This window comes from Bufo bufo, chromosome 8 (genome assembly GCF_905171765.1).
Source record: "Bufo bufo chromosome 8, aBufBuf1.1, whole genome shotgun sequence".
Taxonomy (NCBI): domain Eukaryota; kingdom Metazoa; phylum Chordata; class Amphibia; order Anura; family Bufonidae; genus Bufo; species Bufo bufo.
Window position 1 is genome coordinate 32872896 of NC_053396.1, and position 23124 is coordinate 32896019.

The 23124-nt window shown below is 42.0% G+C and overlaps 1 protein-coding gene across 1 annotated transcript in view; it reads right to left on the reverse strand.

The window, feature by feature from the left end:
* The window catches only part of OLFML2A (olfactomedin like 2A), a 99219-nt gene that overhangs the window by 8841 nt on the left and 67254 nt on the right, over positions 1-23124 (reverse strand). Inside the window, exons 3-6 of the mRNA XM_040442381.1 lie at positions 19363-19470; positions 16737-16913; positions 15378-15636; positions 1266-1547 (exon numbers count right to left, since the gene is read on the reverse strand). Of these exons, the coding sequence (XP_040298315.1) occupies positions 1266-1547; positions 15378-15636; positions 16737-16913; positions 19363-19470 (826 nt within the window). The remainder of the gene's footprint in view (positions 1-1265; positions 1548-15377; positions 15637-16736; positions 16914-19362; positions 19471-23124) is intronic.

Consider the following 23124-nt stretch of genomic DNA (forward strand, 5'->3'; position numbering starts at 1 on the left):
ATGCGGACAGCACACAGTGTGCTGTCCGCATCCGCATTTCCGGTCCGCGGCCCAGAACTTCCGGTCTGCGGCTCCGCAAAAAAAAAAATAGAACATGTCCTATTCTTGTCCACAGCTACGGACAAGAATAGGCATTTCTAAAACACTGCGGACGTGTGAATGGACCGTAATCACATGATCTAGGCGCAGATCAGCCCCATTGAAGTGAATGGGGCTGAGCTGTGATACCAAGCACAGCCACTATACAATGTACGGCGCTGTGCTTGATGAGCAGGCAGCAGGCTACTGTGAGCGCTAGTGCCTTCCCAAACAGCTAATCGGCGGAGGTCCTTTGTGTCATGGTCGCAACACCTCCACTCGTTAGTGCTATGCAGGTGTTATTGGTCCTCAAAGGTTGGTTCAGCACAACTGCAAGGTCCCACTTGTAATTAAAGGGGTTCTGCAGTTCTTTTAAACTGTTGATCTATCCTCTGGTTTTATCATCAGCATCTGATCGGCGGGGGTCTGACACCCAGGACTCCAGCTGATCAGCTGTTTGAGAAGGCAGTGGCGCTCCAGGATTGCCGCAGCCTTTTTTCTGTTTTCCTCAGGGCCAATGACATCACGACTAGTATCTCTGGCCTAGGCGTGGAGCTTAGCGACGGAGTGCTACCCTAGAAAGGATGGCCAGCCTGTCTCAGAAGTGTGGCGGGCACTAGAAGCAAGAGAACCCAAACCACATGCAGTAAAGTCTAAAGCATTTTGTGTGTGTTACCATTACTGTCTTAGTTCAAGAGTGGCCATTAAATGTCCTTAATGATCTGCAATAATTCAACGCTTCTTTCCTCAGAGGTTAGTTCCCAGCAAAGTTGCTTTTGTAGCAACTTTCACTCATACAAATGGTGACTTCCTGGAGACAGGTTCTGTCTTGGCCTACTTGGCAGCGGTACACACCAAACAGGTCTTTTCTCTCTGGCCTGCTTACCAGAACACTCACAAACCAGGGGAAATCGATCTAGTCCACTACCCAGCAACTATTAACTAAGGACTGCCAGTTAACTATTTCCTACTTATATCCAGCCTTTTAGAATACACAGTGCATAGTCAATAGGAAAAATCCCATAAGCGACATACTACATGGTACAAGCAAATCAGGGTTTGCTTTATTGAATGTCTAGGTGACGTTGAAATTTTCTGATAGGTTAAAAAAAAATTCATAGCTGTCTACTTTCTAAATTTGCATTTGAAATTTAGCTAAAGCAACATACCATATCCACAACCCATACCTTTAATATTGTTTTCTGCATCAGAACCAAGTGAAGAAAATGTGATCACAGAGTACTCTGGGCTAGTGGTGGTTGTAGATAATTCTGTAGTAGTGGTGCTCTTTGTTGTGGTGGTGGTAGTGGTGGGAGTTGTGGTGGCAGTAGTAGTAGTAGTTGTAGTCATTGGAGGTGGTTTCTCAAGCTCTACAGGTCTCTCCTCTTGGATGATGTGAGATTCTGAGATGTTTGCTGATGCTTTGACATCTTGTCTTTCTCCTCGTAGAGACAACCTCCCTGTGTTCTCTACAAATGGAAATAAATTATTAAGTAATGGAGTCATTATACCACACAGATACATGAAGCAGCACTATAGTAAACTCACTGGCGGAATTAGGAAAGACATTTCCAAAGAAAACTTTTGGAAATGAATTTCTGATCTCATAGACCTTCATCCAAATCATTATTGCCATCAGGTATACATAAAGCTATAATATGGAACCTATACTGCATTGGACATGCTTCCCCTAGTGATTGCAGTGAAGGGGTTTGTCTTCAGAACTGTGGGGAGAATTTATCATTACAGGTGTATCTGAAGTTTTAGTTTTTAGATTGGAGTTGCTATGCACAACTGCAGCAAATTTATGGAAGTGGCGCACAGTTTTAATAAATTTGTACACCTGTGGGATATCTGGTATGGAGTTACGACTTTTTTGTGACTTTTTAAAAAGTCATACTTCATAAATTGACATAAAATTGATCTACTCTGAAATCTTGACCAACTTCTGAAAGTGACATGGCAAGGTGCAGCTCACAAAAATTCACAAAATTATGTGCAGCACGTGCCCGTTTTTTGTTTGTTTTTTTTGCAAAAATTGAAGAAAACTAAGAATTAGAAAATATTTGCTTTTAGAATGTATGATTCCTAAAGGTTAAATATCTAGACACAAAATGAGCCCTGGTCATCTAGAAGTTAACTACATGTCCATGTCCTAGACACAAATTTATGTTGATCTTTAGCCTACTTGTGTATATGCCAGACGCTAGTCATGGCAATGATGTCAAGTGGAGACAGTTTTTGTAAAATTTTATTAAAGGAAAACACATATGTCATGGGATCACACCCAGCAATGAACATTAGATGTGAATTGCATCTTTACTGTTAAAGGGTTACAAGTTACGATACATGGCATAAGGATATAAATAATTATAAGTTCAGAACATTGTAAATTGTGGTTCAAAGAACACTTCTTTTCCTACATCGGAAAAACATCACCAGTAGATAATTTGTAGATATTGATGCACAAGTAGGCAGATTCTCGGCTCAAAAACTATGTCTAGGAGGGGTCTACCACAATGGAAGCTGTAACCATGACCATACTAGTGGTCACCTGGCTTTTCCAAAAACTGATGTAACTTAGAAATGAGTGAATAGACAGAAGAAGAATTGATATATATTGTTGTTTGCCATGAGGTATACTACTTTGTTACATCACACATGTCTCTTGACTCTGTGGTGTAGTTACGAGTCCATGGTGACTCGGTAGGGTATTTCCAGTGAAATCACCAGGTAGCTGGAACAAAATCCAGACATGTGGCTGAGTGGTAGTTTTTAGCAAAAGCACTAAACCATGGACCATTCTTCTCCCAATCTTTTACACCAGTCTTCTCAGTTTATTCCATATTCAGGTACCATCTTATTACTTCCTGTCTGTTTTATAGGCAGGGCAACTGCATAGTAGAGGATAACAGCTATTATTATGTCCTTTAGGCTACACTGACTTCTGCTGTGCAACAAGTTGCATGGCCAGAGATTGCAGTATTGGGGTGCTACTTTACAACACAATTAAAGTATGGCCTCTTTCACACGGTCAGTATTTTTGCATCAGTATTTGTAAGACAAAATCCGGAGTGGGTCCAAAACACAGAAGAAGCACAAATAATTATATTATACCTTTTCTCTGTAGGTTCCACTTCTGGTTTTGGCTTAAAAATACTGACAAAATACTGATTCAAAATACTGACTGTGATTGCATTGCAAGTTTCCACGACCATGACACACAAGTCTCCAGAAATGAAACCCTGCTTAATTTTTGGCCTCTTGCACCTCTCAGTCATGGCAACTTGTGGTTTACAACTTGACTACATTATGTTGCGATGTAGCATCCCAATACGGCGATCTTTGACCCAAGATTACCATGTAGCCCCAGACTTACATAAATAGAATAAGGTACTACTTGGGCGTGTACAGCCTGGGAGACTAGGGCACGTCACCTGTGGCTACTGAAGAGGGCGCCACTGGCCCTGATGGCCTGGGCACCCAGAACTTGCATCCTCACCGTACTATTATGTGGGAGCACTAAGGGGGCATACCTACTGTGTGGGGGAACTAAGGAGGAATATCTACTGTGTGGGGAAACTAAGGGGGCATATCTACTGTGTGGGGGAACTAAGGGGACATACCTACTGTGTAGGGGAACTAAGCAGGAATATCTACTGTGTGGGGGAACTAAGGGAACATAACTACTGAGTAGGGACACTAATGGGGGATTACTACTGTGTGAGGGCCCTAAGGGGGCATAACAACTGTATTGGACGGAGTTAGAGTCATAACTCAGTGTGCTAAACACGCAGCTGATATTGTCCCTCCCTGGCCTTTTTACACTCACACAGTAGGGGTGTAAGCTCTAGGTACCCAGGCTATGAGGGCCAGGTGATGTGATCTGTGTGGCTCTAAAAGTTGTACAACACTATGGCCGTCCATGCTTGTCAAGAACACGCATCCATCTTTGGTGGATGGAGGCCACAAGGTAACCTGGATTCTTTGCGGTCAGAGGAACTAGTGTGTTGGTGCCTGTATAGATAGACCTAGCAACAGAGGTTGATCAGTAAAACCTTATTATATACCGAGACTGAGAGGAATTATTTGCTTTTGAGTGAGTCTGTACAAACAAGACAAATGTTTAAGCTGTGGTCGGATTTGTCTGTATAATGTTTGCCTGTCAAAGAGCATGGTGGCGAACCAACATATTTCAGGAATTTTAAACAGCCATTTGCATCACTTGTAAAAATGTTGACTTTCATGAACTAGTAAAACTCTGCTAATTCTACATACTGCACATCACTGACAGTTCACATTGTAAGCCAAAGGCAAACATATCCACTAAACAACTGCGGAGGTTTCACAGCTCCTGTCACTGATTGTTATTGAAAGCCCTAACAATGCAACATGTCTCCGAAGAGTTGGCCCTGATGAAAAGATATTCATATCCTTCCTAGAAGTCTTGTAGACATTGCAAATTTGGCTCTGGGAGGAGGAAGCTAGATCCGCTACTGTATCTCTGGTGCAGACTCACTATTAATTGCACATGTCATATTAACAAACATACACATTGGACATGAATTCACTAAAGCAATAGATCAAGATATATTAGTAGGTGATTTGCTATAAAGGTGCAGAGGTAAAACTGAGGACCTGGGCAAACCATGTCCAGCTTTTAGTTCCTTTCCTGCCCTTCTTTCCAGTGCAATGCCAAATGTTTTTCAACTCTACTTTCGGGTGGCTCTTCAAGGTCCATCTGCGGAGAGGCTACTTAGGAAACTGGGGCTCTGGGAAACTGTCTAGTCTGCCACTCTAAAACCGACTCTGCAGGTACCTTGAAAGGTCCCTCAGGGATAGCTATAGGGTATGCCCAGCATGCCACTCCCTAAAAGTGATTCTGCAAATACCTCAAAGGTCCACCATGAGCATAGCTATAGGGCATGGATCAGCAACCTTCGGCACTCCAGCTGCTGTGAAACTACAACTCCCAGCATGCTCCTTTCACTTCTGTGGGAGTTTAGAGAACAGTCAAGCAAGTGTGCATGATGAGAGATTTAGTTTCACAACACTTGGAGTACCGGAGGTTGCTGACCACTGCTATAGGGTATGCAGAGGTAGCAGTGGCACCTAGGCCTTGGTTCCTGAGAAGGCTAAAGGCCCCTATGCCACATAACAAGATACCAGTCTTATAAATAGCACAAGATAGGTGGAGGGCTCTATTACAGATCGTGCACAGGGGCCCAGGGGTTTCACATTGTGCTACTGGGTCTCTATGGCACATGAGGGGACATCAGTACTATAAGGGGCTCCATTACAGATGTTGTATTGTACCCTATGAGCTTCATGTTACACTGTCTAGTTTTTATCCTGGCCAATGAAAAACTACAAAATAACTGGGAAAAAAATGAAAAAAATATATTAGATGGTAACTGCGTATTACTTTTTGAATATTATTTCTGAAGATAGACATACGTGATAACATTGATGATCTATCTTCAGGATAGGTCATCAATATCAAATGGTCCAACATCTGGCACCTCGACCAATCAGCCACCGGTGTCAGAAAATATACAATGGACAGAAGCAGAAAGCACAAGACTCCATCCACTGTGCAGTAGCTGTGCCAGGGTACTGCAACTCAGCTCCCATTCCAGTAAACTACACAGTGGATGGAGCTATTCATGAGGTTGCCATGTTACAGACCCCCCGATCTGATATTAATGGCCTATACTGGGAATATGCCACCAATATGTAAGTCCCAGAGACCCCTTTAAGACTAAGGCATATTTCTCCCATGTTGTTTATGCAGTATCCCAGAATTGATTCTCATTATGTAATGTTATTTTATGTATTGGGTTGCACCTGTATAGTTCTATGCATAAGTCATGATTACCAGCCCTGTCTCTGCCCTTGTAGGAGGCTATATGATGGACTTAGGTCCACCCCTAGTTTAAGTCTATTGTTAGCTGGGGAAGAGAGAGAAGCTACATGTGCTCACTCCTCAGAAGATTAGTCCTGAGTCCAAGAGATTCATTGTTTCTGAGACATTTACATCAAGAAAGCCATTGGTACATTAAAATACTCCAAAGAGTGGAAAGGAAGAACTAGAAGGTCCAGAATCTGCAAGGCCAAGTATTGGAGTCATTCAGTAAGGTATTGTGCTCACGCAAGGCTGATAGAGACTTTACTGCAGTGAAAGGGACATTGCTAATACACCTTCCACACTTTGACATGGTCCTGGCCAACCGTATTTTAATCCTGTACCCCTCAACCTGGGAATTACAGACAAGTTTGCAAGAGTCTTATTGCCAGCCTTGGATTCTGCAGAAAGAGAGAGAGAGACTTTGGAAAGACAGAGAGAAGGAGTAGTACACCCCATCATTGCTCATATCCCTACATTCAGACAAAGGAGAGAGAAGAGCACATAGGTAGGATCGTCTTAATAGGAGGTGCGGGGCTAACAGATAGGACGCTTACCTGACGGTATTGTGCTAGAGGCACAACACTTCAAATGACATTCAAAAATCACCATGGACTGCTGTGCGTTCCGATCGGTCACCAGAGTGGACCAACAATCACAAGGCAGTAGAGGGAAAGAAAAGACTTTGCACACTGCTTGTCACGGTGAGGAAGAATATGGTAGATGTATACCAGTTAGGACTTCTTTATTTTGATGTAAGAATACAGCGTCATCAATTGATGTGAATACTGATGAAGGGGCCAGTTCGGCCCCGAAACGTGTTATTCTTACATCGAAATACATCTACATATTCTTCATGCAAAGTTCTTTGTTTCCCCATACTGGCATATCCATACATTGCTATCGGGGAAGATGTGCATTGTGAATTATTTGGAACTGTATTCTGATACCGTTGGATGTAATACAAGTCTCATTGTGCAGTTTAGTAAAGAGAGACTTGTCTATTTGCTACAACTGGCCTGGTTACTGACTCCAGCACCATTCGCCAATCACAGCCCCTGCATCTCCTGCCTTGCACTCATTCACCCCAACTACCATCAGGAAGAAGCCCTGACATCAGGGTGTGCCCTTAGGGAAGAAAGAGTGTGCCCTCCTATTACTGCCCGGCTCTAGAGACCATCGATGTGAAGCCTGCCTCTGTGATTTATGTTAATGACTTTTTCAGCCAGAGCCACTACCACTCCCATCCTTCGCTGGGCTCCTCCCAGGCCATCACATTTATACCAAGTTCAATTTTTTTGGAAGCTCTTTAATGTGGGTGTATTATGCTCCAGTTACGTGCTGGTTCTACAGGTATTATAAAGGAGGCGTATAATCTCTCTTGTCTGTTTCCAAGCATATGATATGGGGTTGAGTTTTTACTGATGATAGTACCAGCTGCAGGTGGGTTCAGCAGACTCCGAACCATCACACATTAGAGCTGCTGTACCATAACCTATGATAAAAACAACAGAGGATCATTTGGAAAAGTGCTTCTTCTCCACAGAATGTATTCACTTCTGAATGTTTTTTCAATAAAGGGTTATACTGGCTGGTCCGAGCGCTGTGCATCCATACTGGAACCATGCCAGCTGTATAATCTCCGCAGAGGAGTATTCTGCACCATAAGCCCCACTAGAATGTATGGACTTAATTACATAATGAATAAAGGGTTCACATCCTGTATAGGAACTTCCTATTAGGAAGCAAGCCTCACGTTTGATCTTATGCAGTGTTGGAGACAATTTGATGGGAAACAGCTGGAATTTAGCTGGAATGTTATCAAATAAACAATCAGAAGTAAGGTTGGAAATGTGTTGCTTCTCCATTTAACATCCTCAAATGCATTCCTTGGTGCGTAAAGGAACCGGATCATCTGGGGTATCATCAGGTCTACAAACACTATAAATACATACTGTAAATGCATAGAGAAACTCTACAGATAGCATCAGTCAGCAATGTGCCGTGATGTTTTATTCTGGATTGATGTCAAGAATATGGAAAGACGTGTAAAAACCTAAAACTGCTTATAAGATGAATGGGAAATGTAAAGGATGACTTATTTTTAGATGCCCCTTTTGTGATGCACTACTAGGACCAAGTAGGTGGAAAATGTATTTCTGGGAATTTCACTTTGTATATAAAAACAAGATAAGAAAGTAATTACCAAGGGTACAAACAGAGACAGCAGCTGCTTTGGGGTACAGAAGCCTGGGGGGGGGGGCACCTCAACTATTAAGGTAACCTTGGGAACAATAGGGCTAGTTAGGTGCAAGGGAGTGTGAACAAAGGCCATAAAAATCATAAAGTCAGGATGATTTCCTCAACTCACGTCCCCCTTTTGTCATAGGACCCTATGGATACTTGTTACATCCCAACCTTAGAGGACTTGGTTGGAGAGTCAATGGCCATAATGGTCTCTAGTACTATGTATGGACTATCACAATACAGTTTTGCAGGGTTGCTTTCATTACTCTCATTTAGAAGTCACACCTTGAAAACAAGACCAAACAATTGACAGCTCTAGAAACCATCATACATGTGCATTATTTTTCATCCAAAACTTCAATGAGACACAATTGTAGTTTTGAAAAAAATACACAATTGTAGTTTTCCCATTATTACAATTCATCACCCAAACTAATTCTCTCATCTAAGTTCTTCCCTGGTCCAATCTTGGAATCTGCAGGGTCCCAGAAGTCAGAAGAACCGCAACTGAATAATGTGTATCATGGGTATAAGTACCAGGACAGGAGGCATAGCATCTCCATAGGGCCCAGCAAGTAAAAGGGCCCATGTGAGACGCCGTTAAATATGTATTGCTAGGAGACAAAAGCAAGGCTTAGTTGTGTTTGCTACATTTTCAACAAAGGATTGAAGATATTTTCTTTTTCACTCCATCTTATGTAGGACTCAAAAGCACTGCAGGGACTCCAGGTTAAACCTGCTGGGAAAACTGCATGCTTGTATTTATTTTGGCAATTTATATAGATATTTGTGTTAAATTATTCAAAAATGTACAGTCCTAAAGACCCACCATTTTGTTTTTAAAAAGTTGTTTTACTTGGCTGAGCCTCACAAGCTGACCATGGAGAGGCTAAACACCCAAAAAGACTGAGGCATCTACACTGCTTAAGGTCAAGAGCCCAAGTGTGTGAGAATTAGACAAGGTCATCCAAATTCCAAGAATAAATCAATAAAGAAGAAGATAAATGTTATTATTGGTATTCATTCAAAACTTGAGGGAAATTGACAGTAAATTACACCACATTTTAAGCGTCCACACAAGGGACCCCTTCTGAGTTTGAACTATCAAATTAAATGAAGAAAACCCCAGTCCATAAGTGCTATCAGGACATATGGACATCACAGGGTTCATTGTTCAGGAACCACTTCAATGAGCCAGGGTGGAGAGTCCCTCTTGTAGACTAAAAAGGGTTGCTCAGGATTTTGATAGGGATGGCCTATGTTAAGGATAGGCCATCTATATCAGATCTGCAAGTGGTCTGACACCCCACATACCCACAGTCAACTGTTTGGTTGAAGGTCTGGTTCTGAAAGTCAGACCGAAAACTACATAGTTACATCCATTGTGTAGTGAATGGAGATGATAACTGCATTGATGCTCCAATTGAAGTGAATAAAAGCCAAGCTGCAGTTACCAGAACCGTTCACAGCACAATGGACGGTGCTGTGTAGTTCAGGACCTACAACTAAACAGCGGATCAGTGGGGGTGCAAGGTGTCGGACCCCCACTGATCTGATATTTCATGGCCTTATCCTAAGGTTAGACCATCAATATCAAAATCCTGGAAAATGCTTTAAGCTGTATTTGTATTACACAGATTGGCATTCATACATGGGTGACTTAATCAGTGTATTGCCAGGGGGTCCTTTAAAGGCTATGTAGACCGTCGGAGGCATTTTTTATAATTGCATTTTACTCATTTTTTCAATTGGTCTTTATTAAAACAGTAGCTGAAGGATATATTTAATCTATTTAATTTAATGTTTGTGTGTGTCGTTAAAAGATATCAACACTATTCACTATAACAGTGACATCTACAGCACCCTGCCCCCAAAACAGTGACCTCCACAGCCCCCCACCCCTTAACACGGACCCCCCCCCCCCCCACAGTGCCCTGTCCCTTAAAATTTGACCTCCACAGCAGCCCACACCTTTAACTTTGACCTTTACAGCAGCCTGCCCCTTTAACAGTGACTTTCACAGCATACCACTCCCTTGACAGTGACCTCCACAGAGGCCCGTCCCATTAACAGTGGGCTTTACTGGATCGGGGGCGTGTCCTTTTGAACAGCTCACTCTAAGACAGCAGCACTGTACTGTCTGACTGTGCAGGGAGAAAGTCACCCTCCCTCCCACCCCTGCAGCTGACAGAAGTAGATTTTTACCTTTATTTTTTCAATCCCTGTTGGCTGAGTGGAGGGGGCGTGGCCTTACCAGATCGGGGCGTGGCTTAGCGGGACCTAGAAGTCAATTTTTAACTTAATTTTTTCAATCTCAGTCGGCTAAAGAGTGGGAGGGGTGTGGCCTAACCAGATCGGGGGCATGTATTTTTGAACAGCTTGCTCTAAGACAGCAGCACTGTGATGTCTGAGTGTGGGCTGCAGGGAGAAAGTCACCCTCCCTCCCACCCCTGCAGCTGACAGAAGTTGATTTTTAACTTCATTTTTTCAATCCATGTTGGCTCAGGTGTGGGAGGGGGTGTGGCCTAACCAGATCAGGGGCGTGGCTTAGCAGGACCTGGGGGGGGGGGTTAAGTCTTTTGAGGGTGGGCACCTTGTGGCAGGGGGCGTGTCTGGGCTCCTTCCTGCAAGAGTGACACCCCTCTGGGCACCTTACTGGCTCATTTGCATACCAAATAAACTGCATTTTCAGAGGATAAAAACATCTATTGCTGGAACAAAGGCACATCTGGAAATAAGGTACTAAGTGCTATTTGGCCATGGCTTTACTTCAATAGCAATTATCCTTGTGACAGATTTCCTTTAAAGCTCTCCTACAGCAGTGAAGATAAATGGCTGGGTTGTTATGGAAACCTCGAGTAAAACTGTGGATGTGGAGACTGGAGGACCTGCAAGCTTCTATTGGCTGATAAGGGCCATGTGACCAAGCTTCTATTGGCTAATGCATTTTTTGGGAATATCTCAGGAACGGTACGTCCTAGAGAGAGGAGTCTCAAAAACTTCCGGGACACCTGATGTACCTGTGTGCCAAATTTCGTGATTGTAAATACGATGGTGCGGATTCCTTTAGCGGACATACACACAGACGCACATACACTCAGCTTTATATATTAGATATCCAGCCATTTCCGAGATGCATGGTTAAAAAATCTGTATGTTTGCAAGCTGTGTCTTTCTTTTTTCTTTGAATCCCGTCAGTTCACAGCTTATGTCTCCTGACCTCATAAACACTTATATAAGCCATATTCTTATCAGTTTCATAAGAACTGAGCTGTAATGAGTGTTTATTAGTTCAGGAAATCAGAGATAAGAGCTCTACATCAGGGGTGCACAACCTTTTTTGGTTTGGGGGCAGCATTGTCACATCACACTTTTTCAAGGGGAGGCAAAAAAAAAGTTAATCAGCGCTTGTTTGCATCAGCCTATTACACAGGCTAATGCAAAGTGACTGGGAATAAATGCCCCCATTGTCTGATTTCCAGATTTCCCAGCAGTGGGACCTGCACCTACAATGAGAACGTAGCGGGGAAAATGAACGGAGGGCTCACTGCGCATGCGCAGCTGCCCTCCATTCATTTCTATGAGGCTGCCAAAAATAGCCGAACGCTGGATCGGCTACTTCCGTCTGCCCCATAGAAATTAATGGGAGCATGGGCCGCGCGTGCATATTGGGGCAGCGCTTGGTGGTGGACGGACCCCGGGAAATCTGGGGTCCTCCAGCCACAGTGCTCTCCGCTTCGTTCTTGTTGTAGGTGCGGGTCCAAGCGGTGGGACCTGCACCTATCAGACAATGGGGGCATATCCTAGCGATATGCCCCCATTGTCTGAGATGGGAATACCCCTTTAATGACCAGTCACTTTTTTGTGATTTAACACACATGGTTCAAACACTTTTAACTTTTTTATTTTTTGGACTACCAAAATAACTTTTGCAGCTTTTTATTACATAACACGGGACTTTTTAATAAATATTTTTAGTTTTATTAGGGGAAAACTGTACAATTTTTTTTTTTTCAAAAGTCATTTTTATTCAAACTATACTTCATTATTTAAATATGCAAATTATTATAATTAGTTCCCTATATGTTTTAGCATTTTATTATACAATATGTATAATTTCACATGAATGGGGTGATAATTATAATGGTTTTGGTTGGTGTGGACAGTTTTTTCTTTTATGTATTTTACTATTTATTTATTTTTTTACTTATTTTTTTTATATATTTCTGCTCCAAAAAGACCTTTGGGAGACACTGACTTTTTAATTTTGCACATTTTCCTTTTTTTCCTTTTATTTGTATTTTATTGATTTAGTATTTTTTAATTTTTTTAACATCACTATTATATATTTTTAAAATATAGTTTTGCCACATAATATGACAGTGAACAATTTTATTTTGCACTTTTTCCTTTTTATAGTTTTCTTTTACTTGTATTTTATTTTTTATTTATTTATTTAACATCTTTTTGCTAAAATTGTCTTTTCTTTTTTTAATTATTTTTGCAGCACTGTATGTCCCCCAAGAGGTCTTTAAAAGACCTCTATGGGACACTGACTAGTTTTTGTTTTTTTTCTTCATTTTGCACTTTTTTCCCTTTTTATTTGTATTTTTTTTATTGTGTTTTCAATTTTTTTTTAAAACATTTAATATATATATTTGCCACATAATTTGTCACCAAAAGGTCTATAAAAGACTTTTTTTTTTTGCACTATTTTCACTGTAACTGGAGCATCCAAAGGAGCCCCAGTTACAGGGAAAACCAACCTCCTGGCGAGGCTTTGTACAAGGCAGAGCTGGTGAGGCTCTGCACTCCTCTGCCCCTGACAACCGGCGATCACATGATCACCGGGTTTAAACTGCAAAGTGCGCTGCTCACCTGTGTGAGGAGAAGGCAGAAGCGCTGATACACTGCTTCTGCCTTCTCCTTGGCTTCCCCGCTGTCTCTGACAGCCGGGGGCCTCTCCTGCTCCCGCTACAGTGCAGGAGCAGGAGCTGTAATCCTTCAATTGTGCGGCTCCAGGCAGAAACACAGCTGATCGCTTATGCCCAGCAGAATGGGGGCTGCAAACCATGGCCGTGGGGGCCGCAGCTTGTGCACCCCTGCTCTACATTATCCGTCATATGACTGGATTCAAAGAAAACAGAAAGACACAGCTTGCAAACAGACAGATTTTTAATGCTTAAATAAAGACCAATTGAAAACAATATTTTTAGCCCAAAATGAGTAAAATGCAGTCATAAAAAATGCCCCCGAAGGTGTCCATAACCTTTGAAGGGTTTGTCCCACAAAAAATATTTTGCAGTTTTAAAAACAAGCAACTGGATGTGAATTCTTTTGTAACTACATGTACTTAAAATTTAGCATAGTCACTGAGTTATTCAATAAAATGTATCTGTATAGCGCCACCTGCTGTTTGTTTTTTTCTTATTTCTTTGACGTGCTCACTGAGATGGCCGCACATGCTCAGTTTCATCCTTCAACTGCCCCCTGAGCTGTGATAGGGAGAGCACAGACACGCCCCCTGAGCTGTGATAGGGAGAGCATGGACACGCCCCCTGAGCTGCAGCAGAAAAGGCACTCCCCCTGAGCTGTCAGCTTGATATAAATGTAGCAGAGCAATGAATGGGGATCTCTGGATCTCAGGAACAGGCTGAATCTAATCTAATCTACTGCAGATTTTAGTGGGAGATATGTCTGGTTCTTCTTGACGATAAGCTGTAGAATGTTTTGGTTTGCAGATCATGTTTTCAAAGTTCGGGGTGATGGACAGACAGAGCTATTGGGGCAGTGGTGATGCCAATTACTACAGGCTACTACATATGTACCGATCTTTAGAATGTATTGCATAAATTGTAGCCCAAGTCCTTAACAGGTTAAATATTCCTGCGCATCCTACTCAACCTTCTCTGTTCTCATTATGTATCTCCGTGCAACCACCCACCCAGTGTCAGCATACAGTGGAGGCGGCAGACTCAAATTTCCATTAAGATCTCACACGAGATAGGCCCCTGACAGACAATGGACGGTATATAGTAAAAATGCTTGAAACAGCTGACCAGAGATCTGGAAAAAACATCTGGGAATTTGAAGAACTACCACCCCCTGAATAATCACAATGGAGGTTATCATTAATGAGTTGTGCACATAACTCCTTCTGTTTTACACATGACATTTCTAATATTTAGCCTGTAACTCAAAGTGACTGCCAATGGCTTGGAACTAACTTGTACAACTCTGTGTAATCCATCAACCAGCCGAGTACTGTACTTGTCTCTGACTCCACAGTTATTCCTTCCTTTTCAGAGATCAAGCCTGAAATGTAAGGACCCATCCATTGCCAGTAAATAAATCCGCCCATGAAGGCGAAGAAAACCTGGAGATGAAATTATGAAGTAGCGATTTTGATTTTCCATAAACTGTTATTTTAGTCTATGGGATTTTGTAACATCCGACAACATGACACTGGCCATATGACGGCAATCAATTCAACAGAACACCAAAAGGACATACTAAATGGTTGACTATGCACTCTACGATGAAGAGTGAGATCCAGATAAGGGACCCATTGACCTTATTGTCTAGATAGAAGTACCATGTATTGCAGTATTGTTCATCTTTGGTGAAGTACAAGATTGGTGCCATATGATTTTGGTGCCTTTTTGCCTGTATATGTTTGGTTTGATGCTCTATATTTTACTGTGTGCACTTTTTGTTTTTGCCTAAGAAATAAATTAGTATAAAATGAGTATAGCTCTAGGTCTAATTTCCTGGCACCACACCATCTCCACCCATTGTCTACGTACGTACATATTATCCATTCCCTAGCCTTATGGTAACCGGTAACTCAACTCCATGACTTTAGAGCACTCCCAGAAGCTGCACAGAGAAACTAATCTCAGAGCCTCAAGTAGAATTTATTGATGGATAAATATTCAAATTCAAGTTTTTTTTATTGATTTTTTACTCGCAGCCTAGAAGCTTGATATTTCTACTACATCAGCTGTTCTGCTTTCAAGCACTTACAACTAACAGCTGCTGTCATAGAAGTCTAAGTTTTGAAGGCCATGCTGAGCGCTTAAACTTAGTGTTGAAATTTAATTCTGAATTTCCACAAGATAATTTGTTTGACCTTGATGCCACATACCTCGGTTGCTTGTATCTGTCTCATCATGCCTTGTAGATTTGTAGTAGGTGACTCCTCGTATGACAACCGGCTGTTGATGTACAGGAGATCTAGGTCTCGGTGTAGGCTGAGACAAAGCCGGTTTGGATTTGCTGTTCTCTTTCTTAGGTTTCTCTGATTTTTGTGGTTTCTCCTTTGTGACCTTAGATAAAGACTTTTCCCCAGAGTTCTTCTTGGAATCTGTCAATTTATCTTCTTTGACTCTGGCTCCTGCTGTGTCCTGCAGCAGAAAAGCTTGACTGTAATAAATGTATTTTCACATTTAATTTCAGAAAAAGCATCTAGTGTGCCCAGATTTATAGGTTCAAGGATGAATAATTTTTTTTTTTATATTTAACGTACCAGCCACCATAATAGGCTGGCCTCCTAGACCTCACAACTGAAGGCTGTAGTGATTGGCTGATGGGTCCTGTTCTATGGCCCATTGGTGCACAAATGATTACCTCGTCTAATTAACACTTCTCCTTAGACCTTATAAAGCTATATTACAGCTCCATACATATTATGAGTTCAACTGATCTATACTGTGCATATACTGTGCCTCTATTGGATTCATACAGAATCGTAGAGAAAAACATTGTGATGTTCTATTGAACACCGTTTTTTATATATTCTCTACTAAATATATTGCTTCTAGGGGACAATACCACAGTGCTGTATACAGGCACCATACAGTGGCAAACAGAGTACCCACAGCTCTGTAGTTTGTAACTGTACTGATTCTGTAGGCTCCCCTTGGTCTTATTCTCATTATCCCCATTAAAATGGTTTTCCAGGACTTTTATTTGTATGACCTATACTTAAGATCATAACGACATAGGTGGGGTCTGACTCCCAACACCCCTGCCGATCAGATTGTAGAGCACACACTGCACCAGAACCAGGAACATCTCTCTACATTGTGCAGTGGTCATGCCTGGTTCATGCAAGTCACTTCAATTCACTTGAATAGGACTGGGCTGCTGCAATCAGGCACAGCTGTTGGAAAGTGTATAGAACTGTGCCTGGCCTTCAAGGCGCTGATCAAAAGAGGTGTTGGGAGATGAACCCTACCAATCTGATGATGACCGAGCCTAAGTATAAGTCATCCATATTAAAATCACAGAAAACACCTACAACCATCAGGGTCTTCCCTCTAATGATTATATATGATATAGTGCCAACATGTTCTGAAAAACTGTACAAAGATCTCAGATATAGTTTTCTTAGAATCTGGGAAGAATATACTGAGTCCACACAAGTGTTGGCCTTGGATTCGATCCAAAGACCCCAGTGTTGCCAGGGGACAGTACTAACCACTGAGACACTCTTTTTACTTACCTGCACTTTATTTTCTGGGGCATCTTTCTGAAGCAGTTGATATCCCAGGTTGGAAATCTCCTTCTTGATACTCATCATAATGTCAGAATAGTTGTCATACTTCTTCATCTGATTAGAGAGGTTTATGACACTTTCCTTCATGAAGTCATTTTCTCGGGTTAAGTTCGTTTTGATGGTCTAGAATCATGAAAAGAACGGTTTCATATAGAAGTGATACTTATTTTGAGTCATTCATCTTATGCTGTATCTCCTAGTATTCTCACTGCAGTGTGAACGCCACACTAGTGGGATATGGACACTGTTTATGTAGCTATTTTTCTAGTCTCTCTGGCGATCCACCACACGGTTTGCATTCACCACATGGGCTCCATGTGTGCAAAGGAATGTTTTAGGCAAAGACTAGAAGACTTTGCTTTTCAACCTTTTTGTAGAACTAATTATTGGGTGTGTTCAACACAATAACTGAAAATCGAGGACCACTGTATATTTTACCAATCCAGTGCCCATGTTCAGTAGAGAAAAGATTGATCTTTCAATCATTGTGATGCTTTCTATAGCAATGCCTTTAAAGGGTTCTTCCAGTTTTATAATATTGCATCACTTTATAATAGGTGGGGGTCCAACTTCTGGGACCTCCACTGATCCCGAGAATGAAGGGACGCAGTGCTGATTTAGTGATCCGTCCTCTTCTAAATTTTCCCTGCACAACAGCACTACTGGGCACCCAGATGTGAAGGTAACTGCAGCCCGCCCCTCGGGGGTGCTGATGTGCAGAAAATAGAGGAGAGGACATCATAATAAACCAGCTCCACTGATCAGCAGAGGCAACAGAAGACCATTTAATGCAATACCCAGCACGGTGACATAAATATTCCATAAACATTGCTTTTTTGGCATACTTGTCAACACTTTTTTTTTAGAGTACTGTGGCAGTACTAGGCTACTACGCTCTTCAGAACCACAATGCACAGTAAACTTTAAGGGTACAGCCACTCGGTCAGGTTTCAGCACTCAGTTTTGGAAGCCAAAATCAGGAGTCAATAATAATAGATACGACTTCTCCTGTCATTAGCTTCCAAAACTGAATGCAGAAACCTGACTGTGTGACCATACCCTAAAGGGGATGGTTTTCCTACAGTGGACTTCTTTTGATAGTTCTCTAGACACTGCATGCTCAACCACTGCTCTCAGTGTTGCAACTGGGGGCTTAAGAACCCCATTCTAGTAATGGTGAGGGTCCAAGAGTTGGAGTCCCCAGTGACCAGACATCTATTGCCTAATCTGTGGAAGTGATACATATCCATTGTGGGGAAACTCTTTAAAGGGGTTTTTCTTCGATTACTGTAGTTATAACAAATATGTTCATATATCTTTCCCATACTCCACTGCCCCGCCCATGGACATAACATTGCAGGAAATAAGAAAGAGCTGCATGGACATGGTCATGTGACCACAGCCCAGAAGATAGGGGCAATAAAGGGAAAATAAATACATTACAAAATTACAGCTACTTTAATAGATGATTATTTTAAAGTATGTTGATGCAAACCGGAAAATCCCTTTTAGGCCTATTTCACATTTGCTTTAAAGAAACAGCTTGCCGGATCTCTCTGCATTCCAGCATTGCCGGACGCAAACGCATTCACTATAATGGGGACTGGTGGCGATCTGGCCGCAACACGGCAAATATGGCGAGAAGCATCCAGACAAACGTGCACAAGCAGCTTTCATCCGGTCGCATCTCGGCATGTCTGCTGGGATGCTGACGGATCTCCGCCGGTCTCCATTATAGTGAATGGGGCCAGGTGATGGCAGTTAGCATCCGGCAGTGCCAGATCCAGACACATCCGGCAGGCTGCTCCTGCGCAAATGTGAAACAAGCCTAAGGTCTATTTTTCACAATGACACTAGTCAAAGGCAGATATAGGCACACATTGTATGTGTTTGCATCCTTTTGGACAGCATACTTTTATTTGGTTTTTGAAAACATATACGACCCCAAATTTGGAACGAACCATAGTGTGCTTGCTGACTTTTGGTTTTCCCCTTTGGACAATTACTATAGGCCTTCAATTCAATGATCTTTTTTTTTTCAATGATCAGGGTATCATTTTCGGTGGAAAAATCTATGATAAATTCACATGAAAATCCAGTTTTTAGGAGTACATGTACTGTAGAACGCTGCAGTTTTTCCACCTGTGGCAGAAATTCAGAGCATATACAGCCCATTTGGATGCACCCTTGTATTGTTCATTAAAAAAACTGATTTAATTTAAAGGGAATTCACTTTTTGGGACGTAAAGCTTGACCGTAGGGACTGAAAAATGTTCACCACGTGTGCTTATACTGTCTTGAAGCTTTGTTTAGAAAAGGTAGAGAAAGGGTTACAAAAATTCTAGCACATGGTGACTACCCCCTCTAAGTACCTAGGAGCAAGATAAAAAACACTATGTCTTAGTAAACTGTAAAAGACACACACCAAGGAGCTGCACGCTGCCACATTGACTGCTATTACATTTTTTTCCCCAGAAACTACAGTATTCGTGATATACAACCTATACATCATGGGTGTCCATATGTTACACATCTAGTCACCAAGAAGTCATACAGCAGCTAGCAATCATACCTCTTCCAGAGTGCTCATCTGGGCCACCACTTTATTGATGTAGGAATGCACTTTCATCAGGTCCATGCTGTACAGGGTTCCTTCCAGAAGGTCTACCATAGACTGCAGCTGAGAATGGAAGACAAAGTCCAAGACAGTCTTAATCATAGTGACCAATCATCCAACTTAAAGGGAGTCTGTCACCACTATATGACCATATCCAGCGCTTACATTGTGCTGTAGCACACCTATACATGAATGTAATGGTACCTTTGTTATTTTCTTTAGACTTGCAGAAGCAGGAAAAACTATGTTTAATTCATATGTAAATGAGCACTCACAAGTCCTCAGGGGCGGCGTTCAGTGTGTTGGAGCCCAGGCTGTGTGCCTTCTTTCAGCATTACTCCTCCCCAGCCTCATATATATATATATATATATATATATATATAAAAGGAGCCATGTTTTATGCACCCAGCAGTATTAATCATGTGCAGATAGTTAATTGATTAAAGTATCCTTGAAAACATCCAATGCCCCCGGCAATATATAAAAATCTTGGCTTCTTAGTTCTAATCAATAATTTTCTTTTGGCCTCCATGGAGTTGTCCCAGTATATCTTATCCTTCCAGTCCCATTACTCACAAGTTGCAGTTCTGCCACTTATCTAATGTCAAAAATGTAGGAAGAGTAAAGAGGAACCTTTATCATGTAATTTCCAGCTCACAACATTTAGTGAGAGCCTGTGACATTTGCCACGCTTCGATGTCAAAGCTGCCTTTGTAAAAGTCCAAACATTAGATGGTTTTTACTATGCGGAGGAATTCACCAGCGTGCTAAGGGATATCACAGACAATATTGTCACTGTCTTTGCATTTTGGCAGAGTACGTGGGGATGCACTTTGGGATGGTAATATCAAAGAGGTTGTACACCATTAGAAAAAAACTGTTCATGCTTTCCCCATGCAGCTAATGGCTGGGACTGGTATTACAGATTTGCCCCATCACTTGAATGAGGATGACATGCGTTACCACTCTGACTTTGCGCTGGACACTCTAGTTTGCAGAATCTAAGGAACCATAGGCTCTCTCTCCCTTTAACCTATGTACTGGGATATGGACTACACTTCTGTGAATCCCCAGGTGGTATCTGCAAAGTAGTCACCAACTGGTGGAGCGAACAGAGAAGAGCATTACCAAAAGGTTAACACCAGGTACCAAAAAAGAGAAGGCCAAACCAGGCAAAGTCCAGATACAGGGCCATAGCCAGAATCAGTGACAGACAAGATGGCAAAAGAGAAGGCAGGCAGTCCAAGTTGCTACCAGAAAGTTTTAGGAAGGGTTTAAGGGGTTCTCCGGGCATTGCAGAAAAACCTGTGTTCTGACCCTGTGGAGGAAAGATAGAGTAGTTATGTCAGTATTTACCCCTCCATCTGGCCACTGATGCCGCTGTCTTTACTGCGCTCAGTCAGGCTGTAGGCTCTTCCACTCGTGTCCTGTCCAGATGTGTTCCCAGGTCTTCCTGTTCTGTTGCATATACAGTACACGCTGCTGAACAGGAAGACTAAGGAACATATCTGGTTGGGACCTGAGTAGAAGAGCGCAGTTGAGATGGCATCAAAGCTTAATGGAGGGGTAAGTACTGGCAAAACTACTGTATCTTTCCTCCACAGGGTCAGGGCACTCCAATTTTTAATGCAAAGCCTAAAGAACCCCTTTAATCCACAGTCTAGAGGAGCCGGCCCCGAAATCTAAGATAGTACATCTAAAGCACACAAGGTTGTAGGACACACTGACATAGGGTGCAGGGCATGACAACCTCAAATAGAGTGTCAAGTGCTCTGATTGGTAACCAACCCAGGCCTGATTGGACCCAGTTGGACCTACTTATTGGTGGAACAAATGAGTTTTATGATAGACTGCACTACCAAGAAGACTGGATCTCCGTAGGCAAGCTCTAGACTGTGGTTGGTGCTGTTTATGTGAAAAAACAGACTCTTTTCTCTAGACAACCCCTATATATAAATTATTACTTCATCCATATTTTGCTTACATATGCATTAGCCTTTTCATTCAACCTCAATGAATCCATTAGATATAAGTAGTAGTCATCTAGGGCAATCAGTTCCCAAAAATATGAATGTACAGAAATTAGCAATTTGCTGGATATACGCTTTTCTTGCCTGAGCATCACTACATCAATGGATACTGCAGGGGATGAGGCAGACATACATTTGTAATTGTCAGTAAATAATATTGAGTATCCGTCAGACAGTGTAATAACTCAGAGAAATATTGATCCATTAATGGAAACAGAGCGCAGTGAATTGAATAGTAGCCCAATAAAATACTGGAAGTTTCATCACTTATACAATGACCTTTATGGCCTTTCCATTATCTTAATTGTTAACTTTAGTACTGTTTAGTTTATTGACAAAGACATTAAGCAGCTTTTAACTTATGAGGTCATTTGGATAAAGGGGAGGAGGGCCATGGTGGCCAACCTCCTGTCCCCCAGATTCCAGGCTGAGTACCCCAAACTGGAACAGAAGTCACCTCATATCTTAACAACTTCAAAATGGATGCACAGTGTGTGCAGGAGGCTGGGAAAGCAAGTAGGATGCTTGGCTTTATAGCTAAAGATATAAACAGTAGGAAGAGAGAGATTATGATGTCAGACTGGGGCACCTTGCGTCCTTCAGGGGAATTCATTCTTGAAGTCCAACCGTTACATCATCAATAAGGTCTAAAAGGTTTTCAATCAAAGAAATAGACCTTAGTGGCAAGTGATTGGCTCCAAAGGCAGCCAAATAAGTTTTTTCTCTGAATCTTTGAGGCCCACTATGGTATTAGAGCCTAGGCCCAGTTTGACTCCGGCTGTATAGAGCTCTAGTGAGAACACATCTGGAATATTGTATCCATTTCTGGAGACCCTACCTAGAATAAGAGATAGATAAAACGGAACAGGTGCAAAGGCAGGCTACAAAAATGGGGGTCTGAAGATTAAAGCATATCATGACAGACTTAAAGAGGTTCTCTGGGCTTTTTCATATTGATGACCTATCCTCAGGACAGCTCATCAATATCAGACCGGCGGGAGTCCGACACCCGGCACCCTCATCGATCAGCTGTATGAGGAGACCGCACGCCATGTGCACACGTGCAGTCTGTCTTCCTGCTCTGCTACTATATGTCTATGGGACAGCAGCAGAGGAGAGGAAGAGACAAGGCGAGACTGTCTCCTCAAACAGCTGATCGGGTGGGGGGGGTGCCGGGTGTCGGACTCCCGCCGATCTGATTTTGATGAGCTATCCTGAAGATAGGTCATCAATACGAAAAAGCCCGGACAACCCTTTTAACTTGTATAGCCTTGAGGAAAGAAGGGAAAGGGGTGACATGATCGAAATTTTTTAATATAGTAAGGTATAAATAAGGTTCAGGAGGTAAGTGTTCTTAATAGACAAACTAAGGATAAGTACAGGGAGGATACAATCTAAAATAACTTGGAGGGAAGATCAGAAACCATGTCAGGAAATATTATTACATCAAAACATTAGTTGACACTTGGAACAAACTCACATCAGATGTGGTTGACAGTAATTTAAAGAGAACCACAAAATGCAGTGCAGGCATCGTGTTATAGAACAGGAGAAGCTGAGTACAAATATATATAGTTTTATGGGAAAAGATTCAGTAAAATTTGTCATTTATACATTCATATTTCTGCTCATTCTGACTATAGCTGTACACAGGGGAAGTGTTAGCAGTGATTGATAGCATTCACTT